Here is a 12,215-nt window from a genome sequence, read left to right on the forward strand (position 1 = left end):
ACACAATGCCGCGTCGCTGGAAACTGATTAAGTAAAACTGAAGACATATCGAGATTATGTAATGCAACAGAACTGTACTCATAATTATTCATTATTATTATAGACTAGATTAGACACAAATCAGCAACTACAATGAAATCAGTGATTTCACAAGCGCAAATTAGTTGAGTAGCTTTAAAAATGCAAATCCATAAAAAACTACACACTGTATTTGATGCTGCAAATGAAAACGGAATTGAAGATTTCCAACAAGGATCAGGGTTTCCAATGAAGGTTTGGATCTTGAGATAGGGTTTGAAATAAGGGAAGAAAGGTTCTCAAAATCAAAAAGAAATTGTCGTCCAAGCTTTTGGTAGGGTTTTAAACCGCAGTTAAGGTTTCAAGCAGTTTAGAGTTTTGAATTCAATTTTTTTTTTTTAGACTGAGTTAGGTTTTCAAATTTTGGTTCAGGTATCAAATGAGAATTCAAACAAGGATTAGGATTGCAATTAGGGTTTGAAGAGTTTCCTGTTAGGGTTCCAAAAGTGGTTTCAATTTTCGTTTGAAGCTTGCGTTAGTGTTTGAGATGCATTTTTTTGATCCTTGGCTAGAGTTCCAATCGGGGATTAAGGTTTCAAATTCGGGTTTTAAGCAAAGGTTAGGAAAAAAACAAAACCATGTGTCTGTAATTGCTTCTACAGCGGAACAAAACTGCAACTAATCGCCTTAGTTTTCCCCCCAAAAAACAAAAAGCACGTCGAGTCGACTGAAGATGAAGAGAGTTGTTGTTGTGAAAGCGTGTGTGACTTGAGACGGGTCCAGGGTGCGCACCGTCTCAGGGATTAGCTCCAGCCCTCCGTCCCCCGGGACCCTTCTACGGTTAAGAAACCACGCGAGCATGAAACGAACCGCAAGCGTTCCAAAATGTCTCAGGTCCTCCACAACTTTGAAGATCGGCCCAACGGTGCGCGCATTTAAGTGCCTTTTTCTTCTCCTTCTTTTTCTTCTTCATGTTTAATTTCATTTTTGGCGGCAGACGGCGTCTCTGCTCTCGTATTATGGGATGCGCAAGCCTCGGCGGCTACCTTTAATAAAGTCGAGTCAGGTCGCATCTGATGAATGACGCTGACCTCGGGTGCGAGCTGTCAGTCAGCACGCGCCCGTCGCGACCTTGCTCGTGCGCGTTGAGCGTAACATCTTCACCACAAAGCGCCGCCCCCACCTGGGCTGCGATGGCCCACGGTCCTTTGATGGTGGCGGGGCGGGGGGGGTTGCTTGTGCTTAGAGGACGTTTAGCCTTGCATGTCCATCACTTTAATCCAGGGTTAGGGTTGCAAATTACGGTTGAAAGCAAAATTAGGCTTTCAAAACAGGTTTAGTGACGCCAAATCAGAGTTTCAAGACTGGGTTTGGGATTCAAATTAGGAATCGCGGTTGAAAATGAGGGTTTCAAGGTGATGGTTTCAGATCAGGGTTTCCATTTAAAGACTTGGTTCGGGTGTCAAGCAAATTTGGGTTTCAACAAAGGGTTGGGTTTGTTTCATTTGGTCTTGAATGATCCTTGAGTGATAATCCCACGTTTGCTTGGCTCTCTCCCACAGAAAATCCACGATGGCTTGTGGGATTAACCTCCTCCACGACTAGAATCGTCCGCGCCTCTGCGTCCGTGGCTCAGTTGGGAAACTCCAGAATGTAAAGAGTAGCCCCGCTTATTTTGGACCATGACCTCTCTGGGATTTACTGGGACCGCTCTTCTCCTCATTGGGATTTAAAGTTTTGCCTTGGGAGAGGTCGGCAGCGGTGGCGGCTGCGAGGAAATTCCGGTCTCGGAGCGCTGGGATAATCTTGCGAGACGCCGCCATGAGGATCCCCGGCGCGGGCGGGCTCTGCCCCGTCCTGGTCTGCCTCTGCTTCATCCAGAGGGCCCACGGGGCCGGCCACCACCTGCCCCCCAGGGTTCTGGCCCGGACCCCCGGCAGGAACCAGAGCAAGCTGGCCAACGGGGAGACGGAGGTGCACCACCGGCCCAAACGCGGCTGGATCTGGAACCAATTCTTTGTTTTAGAAGAACACATGGGGACAGAGGAGCAGTACGTCGGGAAGGTAAGGAGATGGATCCTGTCAATTCTCAACGGAATTCTAACGAGTTAACTTGGACCTGTTTTGACATTTGAAACGTCGCAATGTTTGGTAGAAGTGTTGAATCGAAAAACAAGAGTAAACCAGAAACACCGGTTAAGGAGTCATTAATCAATCACGAAAAAGCTTTTTTACTCTTTGAGCAGGTGAAAGAACAAATCCAAAATGTTCTGTTCTGACTTTTTTTCCCGGTCAACGTGTCTCGTCTCATCCAGTCTAGATGCAGGAATCGTGTTAATCGTAACGCCTGCAAAGAGAATCGGCTCCTCCCGTCTCTCGTCTGCGCCGGTTTCCGGGGCCGCAACACTTGGCATTCGCTGACACGTTTTCATTTTTGCCGAGGCGGCCCACATGATGCGCTCGGGTCGACGGCAACGTCAGCGTTCCGCCGCCGCCTTCTCGTGTGAAGTGGAAATGCCCGATGTGTTTTTTTCTTTGTTGTGCCATCGTTAGCACAACCGGCAGAAGACTGCCGCCGATGTTTTATTCCGTGTGATTCATGAGGATGCCGCGCCACGAGGAAGAGTAGCCTTCCACGCGGGGACATCCGAAAACCGAATGATTAGAACCCGGGCTCTCTGCGGGAAATGACGGCAGATTTGATCTGGCGGCGGGAAATGAAGCGCGGCGGCGGCGGAGGACGCCAGCGGGCTCGGTTGCACGGAATGTCATTTAAAAAGTTGTCCCTGGCTGTGCTGCAAAGACACGAGTGGCTGTCGCTGTCCACGTGACCGGTCGTGACTCGCGTCGTGAATCGCGTCGGCTCCGCCGCCAACCGCGGGGAGTCGCTTAAGTCCTCTTGCTTTGCAGATTGCCCGCCCTTATCTCCCCAAATGTGAAAATGTGTTTCTCCGCTGCGATGATCATTATTCGAGGCACTCAGGCGCAGGCTAATCCCCTCAACTGCGCTGCCAGAGCCAGAGAGACAGCGTAGTGACTGCACATATGTCGGCATTCCGCCGTCTTTTGGAAGCGGCCAAGAAAGAAAAGCGGGATGATGTGCTTGGGAAAAGGCAGCAAGTGCAAATATCACTTTCCGCCTCAAAAGTCTGTTTATTGAATCAACGGATGGCGGGCGGGTGTCCTTGCCAGGCGGGGAAAACCGCAAAGGAAGGTTGAAGCGTGTTTTTGCTAACGTCATGTGACGCAACAACACACCGAAAACGGACTAGATTCCGTCAGGCTCCATCGGAGAGACGCGTTCGCTGCGACGAGGCTTTTTTGATTGTTCAACAAAAATGGAGTCAAATTGTCCCGGTGGTGCTTTGCCGTCAAAACAACCGCGATCGTTGTAGTTGGTCCCAGATTGGAACTAAATTAAAATTTCAAAAACATAACGCCGTTTGAAATATGTTCGCATTCGGGCCACAGCATATTTCCGTCGTCAGAGAGGTCCGTGCACAGACGTGCAGAAGTTGCGTGTTGGTGGCCCGGGCGTCGTGTCGTAGCAACGAGTGAAAACCAGACGCCATATTTTCACGAGGCTCTCGCTGATGTAAGCCTTGCAAGGTTTTCGACGTGCGCACTTACTGAGTCAGCACCGCACTGGCCACTTTTCTTTTCTGTTTTTTTTTTTTTTTTTTTTTCGGAGCCTCGACGAGCTCACTTTGCAACTCACTCTGCGGTCTGCGGCTTCCCAAAACACCTCCACTCTGCAATCACGCCGCGGCCAGTTGCTGGCGAGCAGCAAGAAATAGGCGGACGACTTTTTTTTTTTTTTGCACCATGACCTCACACAATACGTTGCCGTTGCTCGGATTGACGGAGAGGACGTGTTCTTTTGACAGCGTCGAGCTTTTGTCGCATTGACGTGGAGGATAGCGACATCCAACTTCCTTTGGAGGTTCTTTTAGCGTCTCAGGGCCCCCGACGACGAAGGCCGGCGTCCCCCGCTCGATATCATCGATGGAATCGGGCGACGGCTGCCCGTTTGACATTCCAACGCGGCGACGCGAGCCGTTTTGATGGTGTCGCTCTCGTCGGCGCGCAACTCCCCGGACGAGCTTGGCGATAAGCGCAGATACATCCGAGGATCTGACGCCGACGGCTGATAAAACTTCAACCGTGCTCGACCGCAAGCGTGTGAGGAAAAAGCCGCTCATGTACGCGCGTGTGTCCTTCAGATGTTGATTTAAAAAAAAAAAAAGTGCGATTGCAGTGAGTAAAATCGAAGAGAATCAAATGACATTTGAGATCATTTAACGTCCCGTCGGCAGTATTACTTCCAGAGCTGGGCACTTGACCCTTTTTTGCCGGTCAGTCTCCAAACCCTCTGGCCGTCATCTCTGTACCTGTCCGGCCCAAAAATGATTTAGTTTCAGGACGTCACCTCGTAAACTGAGTTACGATCTTGGCTAAAAAAAACATTTTCAGGTTGATGGTCAATCAATTTATGGAGTTTGCATATTTTGTCGATATTTGTTTGCGTGCAGATGTTGATGGAAGCAAAAAAAAAAAAAAAAAAAGAAACGGTTCATCCTGAGTGATGATAAAGCGGCAGGAAGGAGCACAAACATTATTAAGGAATCAATTTGACACGCGTGTTTTCATAGACGAGGCCTCCAGATGGTTAGCGCCAATCATAACAAAAAAACATTTAATTATGTGAGCCGGTGCCGTTACGCGGCCGGCGGGGCAGGAGGACCCTCAATTAGCCAAAGATTGCTTTCGGCACAACGCGTCGGATTTGTTTTGAAACCCACGTCAAGGAGCTGCTGCTGTTTTGTTTGTTGGGATTACGGCTTGAGTCATCGCCACGCAACTTTGCGAGCCAAGGGAGAGAGCGATTCCATTTGGATCACGACTAATTACGGAGAGATCGGATGCTGGAAATGTGGCACATTAGCAGTCCACGCTAAATATGCTACATTAGACACACATGCTACATTCCATACGATGCAAATATGACGTCAGTAAGGCACATATTGGTGAATCTGCAATTTGTAAAAAAAATAAATAAATTTAAAAAAAATTACTTCATTAAAGGAAAGTTGAAAAAAAAAAAGCATTTACACTTGGCACTGACTTGACTTGTGTTGGCAACTTTGCCAGCAGCATAACAGCTAAATGCCGCTTCACCATGTTTGTATTGAAAAATTGAGAGGCACAAATATTAAATACGATGGTGCCTCAGATGTGCGAGAAAAACAATGTGGATTAAGACCGACTGCCTTTCGACTGTTCTGGGGTCGTCAACGCAAAGAATTTTGATTTGTATTTATTTTCCTGCCATTGTTGAGAGAATCAAGTTTTTCCCATTTCACACCTGCAACGGGAATCCAGCCTCTTAATTGCCTCTTCACATTCTCTTTGTTCTCGGCATCGTCAAAAATGCGTCGAGGTTCTGTCGCGTCGCTTTTGTTGTTGCGAAGAAGCTCCGAGGTTGAAGACGAAGATTGTCTGCCACTGGCGCCCAACTGAGCGCCTCCTCCTCCTCCTCCTCCTCCTCCTATTTACATACGCGCAGTCAAACACGACAATTCTTTTTCTTCCGTGTTGTGTTGTCTTCCGGGCCGCTGCGTTGCACGCGCGGCGACGCGACACGACGTGACGTGACAGTTGCCTGATTCTGTCACAGAGCTACACGTTTCACGACGTATGAATAAAACATTGTAGTCACCTCCTTTGTGAAGTTCTCCGCCGAGGAACACGACACAAGACGGCGGCCGATGCACCTCGTCCGACCGATGTGGCCCATCCACCGAGACTTGAGTTTGTCGTACTTCACCGCCCCCAAAAAATCAAAACAAGCGAAAATCAAATGAAATCTCCGTCCTCTTCTCGGGCCGATTTTTGTTGAAGTGCATTTGACTCGTTAAAAGCGGCTCGATTGGAGACATTTCGTTTTCGTTTCCGAAATGGTCTTCCATCATTCCTCCAAAGCTCGCCGACTCGGTGGCGAAGCTGTCATTTCCCGAATGCGTCAGCCCTCCCGGAAAGGTGTCAGTGGGGATTACGGGGACACCTCGTGGGGATTAAAAATGTTCTTGACAGAATGGCCGCTTCACTTCTTTCCTTGGTGACGGCCCAGCGAGCGACCGTAATAAAGTGCCGGCGACATCTTCAAAGTTGCTCGCTCACTTTTTGCCTCTTTGCTGAATTCACCAGACGACGTTCACGCTGCATGTCGAAGCACCGGATTCTGCTTTTCTATTGAATTGCTAAAACAAATCAAGTGTCCGAACCGCGACTGCTCCAGTTTGTTTTCCTCCACAAAGTATTAAGCTCGTGTCAATCACGATTCCTTAAGTGTAATTGCACATCCACTCCAGTAGTTGGCAGTGGCGCTCTCCTTGCCCACTTTTTTGAACAATTGTAATCGGTCAGATAAAAGTGATTTATTCATTAATATATTAATTATTGTATTAATTTAAACAAAATGTTTTTTTTTCCAGATGCATACTGTGCCCCTCCCTAACGGGAGCATAGTTTGGTGCTAGTTTTTATCTCCCTCCCACAGTTGGCCAAAACTTTTCTCGTCCCATCCCCCCCAAAAAAAACGTAGTTGACAGCTAGTGAATCATTCTTGCCAGAAATAATCCACAAATTCCAAGCGTGAGCCAAGTAGTCCCGTTGAGTGAATGGCGGGTCTTCAACGTCTATTTACATCCCAGCGCTTTGCGATTCTCTCAAATCGGATGTTGTTGTCCAGTTTGTCCAATTGAGTTTTGGGGCAGAGTCGTAAGAGCGCATCGGCCATTTTGATGGCGTACTTACCCATTTTTGCGACTTTGGCGCCGGAGATGATGCCTCTTTACGAGAGGACATAACGGCGCCGAGTAGCGCTACGGCGCGTAGATCACAAAGATGAGACGGACGCGTGGAGGCCGAGAAGCGCCTGGCTGGATATTTAGCGGCACGGCAAGTTGGAAATGCCCCCACAACTGAACATTTGACTATGAAAATTGGCAGGCGTGTCTCTTTAGGATGCAGCTCTTCTTTGCCACCTCCAATATGGCGTCGACGTACAATTCAAGCGGGTGTTTATGTCGACGGGGAGTGCGCTTCATTCTTCCCGCCTCCTGTTTCTCTGCCTTGACTTTATTTCCTCGTTTAAAGCGAATAGCATTCTGCTGGGCACTGGTGAAATTTTCTGCATGAGCAAAATTAATCACCCCCGTGTCGGGCGCCCCGCGCAGACGGATGATCGCCGGGATTTGAAATAATGCGACAGAAAGTTTGCTGCCGGTCCATTTTGGTTTCAGTTGTGATTAAGGACATAAATAAGCGCAGCGAGGTCAGGCTCATAACGGCGCTTTTGGGGAATTGTGGGAACGCGGCACACTGCTGCTCATGATGACTGGTGCTAATGACGAATGCTAATGATTAGTGCGCCTGTTCAGACGTCCGTATGTCTTAAATAACTCGAATTTGGGGGCCGATGTTCCCGACTTGGAAACATTAGGCCGCAAACATGGCCACATACGCGTTCAATTGGCATTGGTGAGCTAACACAAAAATAAATCATGTGAAAATGAAAACAAAAAATGCAGTCTTACTTGAGTGAATGCCAACACAAATATATTTTTAACTGCTTTTTAAAAACAAAGCAGAAGTGTTCTTAACCTTTAGTTGCGTTAGCTAGCGATACATAGTTAGCGTTAGCCCGCTAACACAACCACAAGGCACCTCTAGTTTACTTTGGTCTCAAAATAAAACTCATTTTTACAGACAACAATTAGCATTGATTAGCAAACACAATCACGCCTCAGCCTCCGTTTGCTTATTTGTCCGGAACGGAGTGAAAACATAGCATTGCCGTGTTAGCGTTAGGCCGCTTGCATGACCGCGGCGCACCGTTATTTTACAATCGCTTAGCCTTAACCACCAAACATGACCGCAGCAAACTTTGACTTGACACCCACCGTTAGCGTAGCTTCAATTTGCACTTTTTTCACACTTGGCAGTCAGCGGCACACATAATGCTTTGAGCCGTAGATTTAATGGCGGCGCAGCCCGTTGGCCTCGAGGCACCTAGCGGATCGTAGCTCCGAGCACTCCTAATCTTTTCATTTTCTATCAGCACTCCTCCGTGGTGCGCAGGTGACTGAGCCTCGGAGGGGCCGCCTTATTTGCACCCCGAACGCTCGAAAACGAGTCAGCCCGGCAGCCAAAGTGGTAATTACGCACTCATCTGGCCCTCCGTCACGCCATCTTGCTGTTTTTCGCTCGCCCTTCCCTCTTTCCGCCTCTAAGTGCCTTTCAAAGAGTGAGGAAGCCTCAAGTTTGATCTCCAGCACATGAATAATTGATACGGCCGCGCCAATGTTTATCTTCCGGGCTCTCCAAAGACTCGCGTGAAGCTCGTTAGGGATGAGACGGAGGTGCGTGGAGGAGAGCCAAAAACGCCACCAGGAAGAGAAATAAACCAGCATGTTTGAAAAGAGACGTATTTCACGTCAAAACAGAGAGTAGGGGTGGGCAAACTTTTGTGCTTGAGGCCTTTGTTTGATTTTTAAAAGAGTTGGGCCTGGTCCCTTTGTAGTCAAATCATTAACCCGTCACAAAAAAAAAGAAAGTGGTTCAAAAAGTATTTCAGGACTCTTGATTATGTCAATTCTCAGCGGGCGGGATTAAAAAAAAGTCTGGTCCACATCCGGCCCACGGGCCATATTTTGCCCACCCCTGAGAGTGTTTAGAGAATAAACGTGTTAATCCTCTTGGTATCAATTAGAGTTAAACTTCTCACAAAAACGTCCCCGAGGATCTCGTGCGTGTGCGAGAGACGCTCGAGTACGAAGACGTGTGTCGACTGAGCTCGGCGTCAGCGGAATAATTCAGCGGAAAGGCGCTGCGGGGTGCCGCCAAAACAATAAACGAAAGGGACCCACGCAACGGGTGCGACTTTGCGCTGGCTCATTTAAATGCATTGAAGACGACGTGTTGTGCATTTTTCCTCACACTTTCAAACCGTTTCCAGGTGGGTTCTTCTCAACAACAAAATTCTTGTCTTGCTGAAATGAGCGAGTTTAGAGGGGCCTCGTGGATATTCGCCAACGCCACAGACCGGCTCGTATTGTGTTGCCATGACGATGGAGGCATTATGACGAGTTGAGTGGCTTCGATTTGCGACGTCTTGGGTGTCGAAAAAATGCGAATGTCGAATAGATGATTGAACAATTTTCCCTGGTGGAAGCAGCACTTTTTTTGGGGTTTTAAATTTAACTTATTTTATTGCTCAGAACAATGCACAAATAGCGCCCCCCAACTTAGAGATCTCAAGGATGTGATTTAAAAAAATAAATCAAATAAAAAATAAATGAATCAATTACTTTGCTTTGGGCTTGGCTCACTCGCGACAAAAGAAGAGCTTCAACATTATTTCTCTGTTTCCACTTTGAAAGGAAAACGCCGCCACTCGCCTGACAATTCCTTTCGGTATCAACAAAGTCCACCAAATCCAACATCATCTTAATCCCTCACGTGGAGCTTTCTTGTTGAAGAAAAGTCCATGTTGGATTTTAAACTGCGTATTTTCCACACCTGTCTTCCTAAATCCATCGACTTGTCAAATGTGAGCCCCGCGACGGCTGCCGCTCACTTTAATAACAAACGTCCTCGTTTTGCCCGTACTGGTGTGTCGTTCTGAGCTGGCGGTGTGCAAAACTCCCCGAAACGGATTTTTTGCTGTTCGCTTTGGACAATACGACTGTCGCCTCAATTGATTTTGCTCAAGTTTGTCCAATCTGATGCCGATAAAAACGAACGTGAGTTCTGCTGGTTGTCCGTCGCTAAAAGCAATCCCGCTCGATATCAGCATCATTTGTCAGAAAAAGATTTCAAAAGAAAATTGACGGTTGGAGCTGTCATCGGACGAGGTCCAATGAGATGTCGGAGGCTCATCCGAGTCCAAAACCAGGACCGATTTCCGTCAATCCTGCGCAAAAATTCATTCTTGTGCATCTTTTTCCGTTGCAGCTTCACTCGAACTCGGACAAAGGCGACGGAACGGTGCGCTACATCCTGAGCGGCGAGGGCGCCGGGACCATTTTCCTGATCAACGAGGTGACGGGCGATATCCACGCCACCCGCAGCCTTGACCGGGAGAAGAAGTCGCACTACGTGCTGCACGCGCAGGCCTTGGACCGCCACACGGAGGAGGCGCTGGAACCAAAGTCGGAATTCATCATCAAAGTCCAGGACATCAACGACAACGCGCCGCAGTTCCCCGACGGACCTTTTGTCGCCACCGTGCCCGAAATGTCAGACGTGGGTAAGTCAACGCAAAGTCGGTGTCGCGCGAATCAAATCTCCAATCAAGTGGAGTCTTCTCGCAAATTTTAGCCGATCAAGTGCCGAGTCTGAAAGGAAGTCCGACTGGAGTGAAATCCTTCGCCCTCCAGACCAAATGGGATGCGGGATATAATTAGCCGGCCGCTCCTCTCACTCTTCTGCCGTCCCACATGGGAAGACCTTTGGAAAGCACTTTTGCATAGCGAGGACGTGAAAAGAAAAGCTTCCCTCCGCCTCGGATGCATCGAGTGGCGAGCGCATCAATTCTTTATACTTCTTTTTGTTCTTTGGCTGCGGCCAACAAAAGAGGTCCTCTTCTCGCTCCAGCGGCTTCATCGCCGCTGCACGTTTTGCGAATGTTTTAAAAAGGTACGCTTGCTTGCCACGCCCCCCTGCGAAGCAACCTCGAAATCCACAACGGGGAATGCGCCAAACGTGCTCCCGTCGTCGTCCACCCCAGACGCCGTTTTTTTTTAATATCTCCGTGCAGCCTCTGAGAAGAAATTGAATCATGGAGGCGGTAAAATGTTTTTTTCTTTTTTTTTTTTTTGAATAAGTATTTCAGTGTTGCGTCGGCGGCGTGCTGTGAATACATCCTCCAGTCGAGACATTTTTATTTTGTTGTTGTGTGTGGATGACCCTCTAAATCCTCCTCCTGTCCGCGGCGGAACAGATCACAAGTTTTTGTGCTCGCCATGGAGGCACGATAAAAAAATGTCCTTGAACCACTTTGATGGCAGTTCTGTTGAAGTCGACTTCAAAGGAAAGTCCTTGCGGGGCCTTTTGGATGACAGCAGTTTCGGTTTGTTCATTTTGTTCGGCGACGACCAAAGAACGCTCTGCAAATGGAACGTTTGCAACGAAGAATTGACGGCAGAGGACTCAGAACGCAACCTTGAGGCACCCCATTTTTTTTTTCTCTCCTCAAATATCTCAATCATGCGAAATGCGGCGGATAATTCAAGTATTGAAATGCACCCGAGTAGCAAATGTGGTGATCGGCGGCGATCTTTGCGCTCCAAGTCGCGCCGCAGAAATGAATCCACGTGGAACGGATGTCCATTAATTATGCAAACATCAACACAGCCGCAGGCGCCCTCTTAATATACGGTCAATACGTGCCAGCTCGCTCTCATGTGTATTCATGTCCACATCGACGAGGAGCACGCAGGCGACAGCAAAAATGCCGCGCCGGCTCTCGGAATGTCAAATGTTTCCCAACATTAACAAACAAACTGCAATGTAGATGTCAAAAAGTGTCGTCCCATAAGTTGGCCAACGACGAAGCAAAATCTCGTTTGGAAACAACAACAAAGTCAACTTGGGCCCAAAAAATAGGAAAAAATACCCAATGTATATTTCCGGTAAAATAATCAAGCAACGACAAAAAAAAAAAAAAAAAAAAAAAAAAAGCAATTACAGAACTATGATCTTGAATTTTCAATTTCATCTTAAAGACGTCCACAGAGGAATTGCAGTTGGATCGTTGTGAGATGTTTCTTAAAAACAACTCCCGGGTTGCGCTCGAAGCATTGAGGAGCCAGAAACGTTGCAAATATCAGAAATGAGATCCGCCAGTTTGCTTCTGATTTTCCATCCCCTTGACGGATTTTCGGTTAAATCCACTTCCGTCTTCTTCCATCGGCGCACATCTCGGTGGCCGTCAATTAACTTTCCGTTTATTTCGTGTTTCTTCCGAGGAAATCTTTAAATCTTGTTTCCACCATCTTTAATTCTTGATGACTACTTTTTCGAATTCTTTTTTTTTTTCTTTCTTTCTTTTCGAACATCCCTTTCGATTCGCGGTGGCGCGAGTGAGGCTACGCCGGTCGTGCTCGGGACAATCACGGAGGCCACGGCGGGCC

General features: G+C 47.9%; 1 protein-coding gene across 5 annotated transcripts in view; it reads left to right on the forward strand.

Annotated features, from left to right (window-relative positions):
* The window catches only part of LOC148318662 (cadherin-18), a 102,812-nt gene that overhangs the window by 66,025 nt on the left and 24,572 nt on the right, over nt 1-12,215 (forward strand). For all 5 annotated transcript variants that reach the window (XM_088282670.1, XM_088282673.1, XM_088282671.1 and 2 more), the window contains 2 exons: nt 1,581-2,082; nt 10,036-10,330. In XM_088282670.1, the coding sequence (XP_088138796.1) occupies nt 1,840-2,082; nt 10,036-10,330 (538 nt within the window). In that variant the 5' untranslated portion in view covers nt 1,581-1,839. The remainder of the gene's footprint in view (nt 1-1,580; nt 2,083-10,035; nt 10,331-12,215) is intronic.

Source organism: Idiotropiscis lumnitzeri, chromosome 19 (genome assembly GCF_059441095.1).
Source record: "Idiotropiscis lumnitzeri isolate Australia: NSW breed Sydney's pygmy pipehorse chromosome 19, RoL_Ilum_1.0, whole genome shotgun sequence".
NCBI classification, from domain to species: Eukaryota; Metazoa; Chordata; class Actinopteri; order Syngnathiformes; family Syngnathidae; genus Idiotropiscis; species Idiotropiscis lumnitzeri.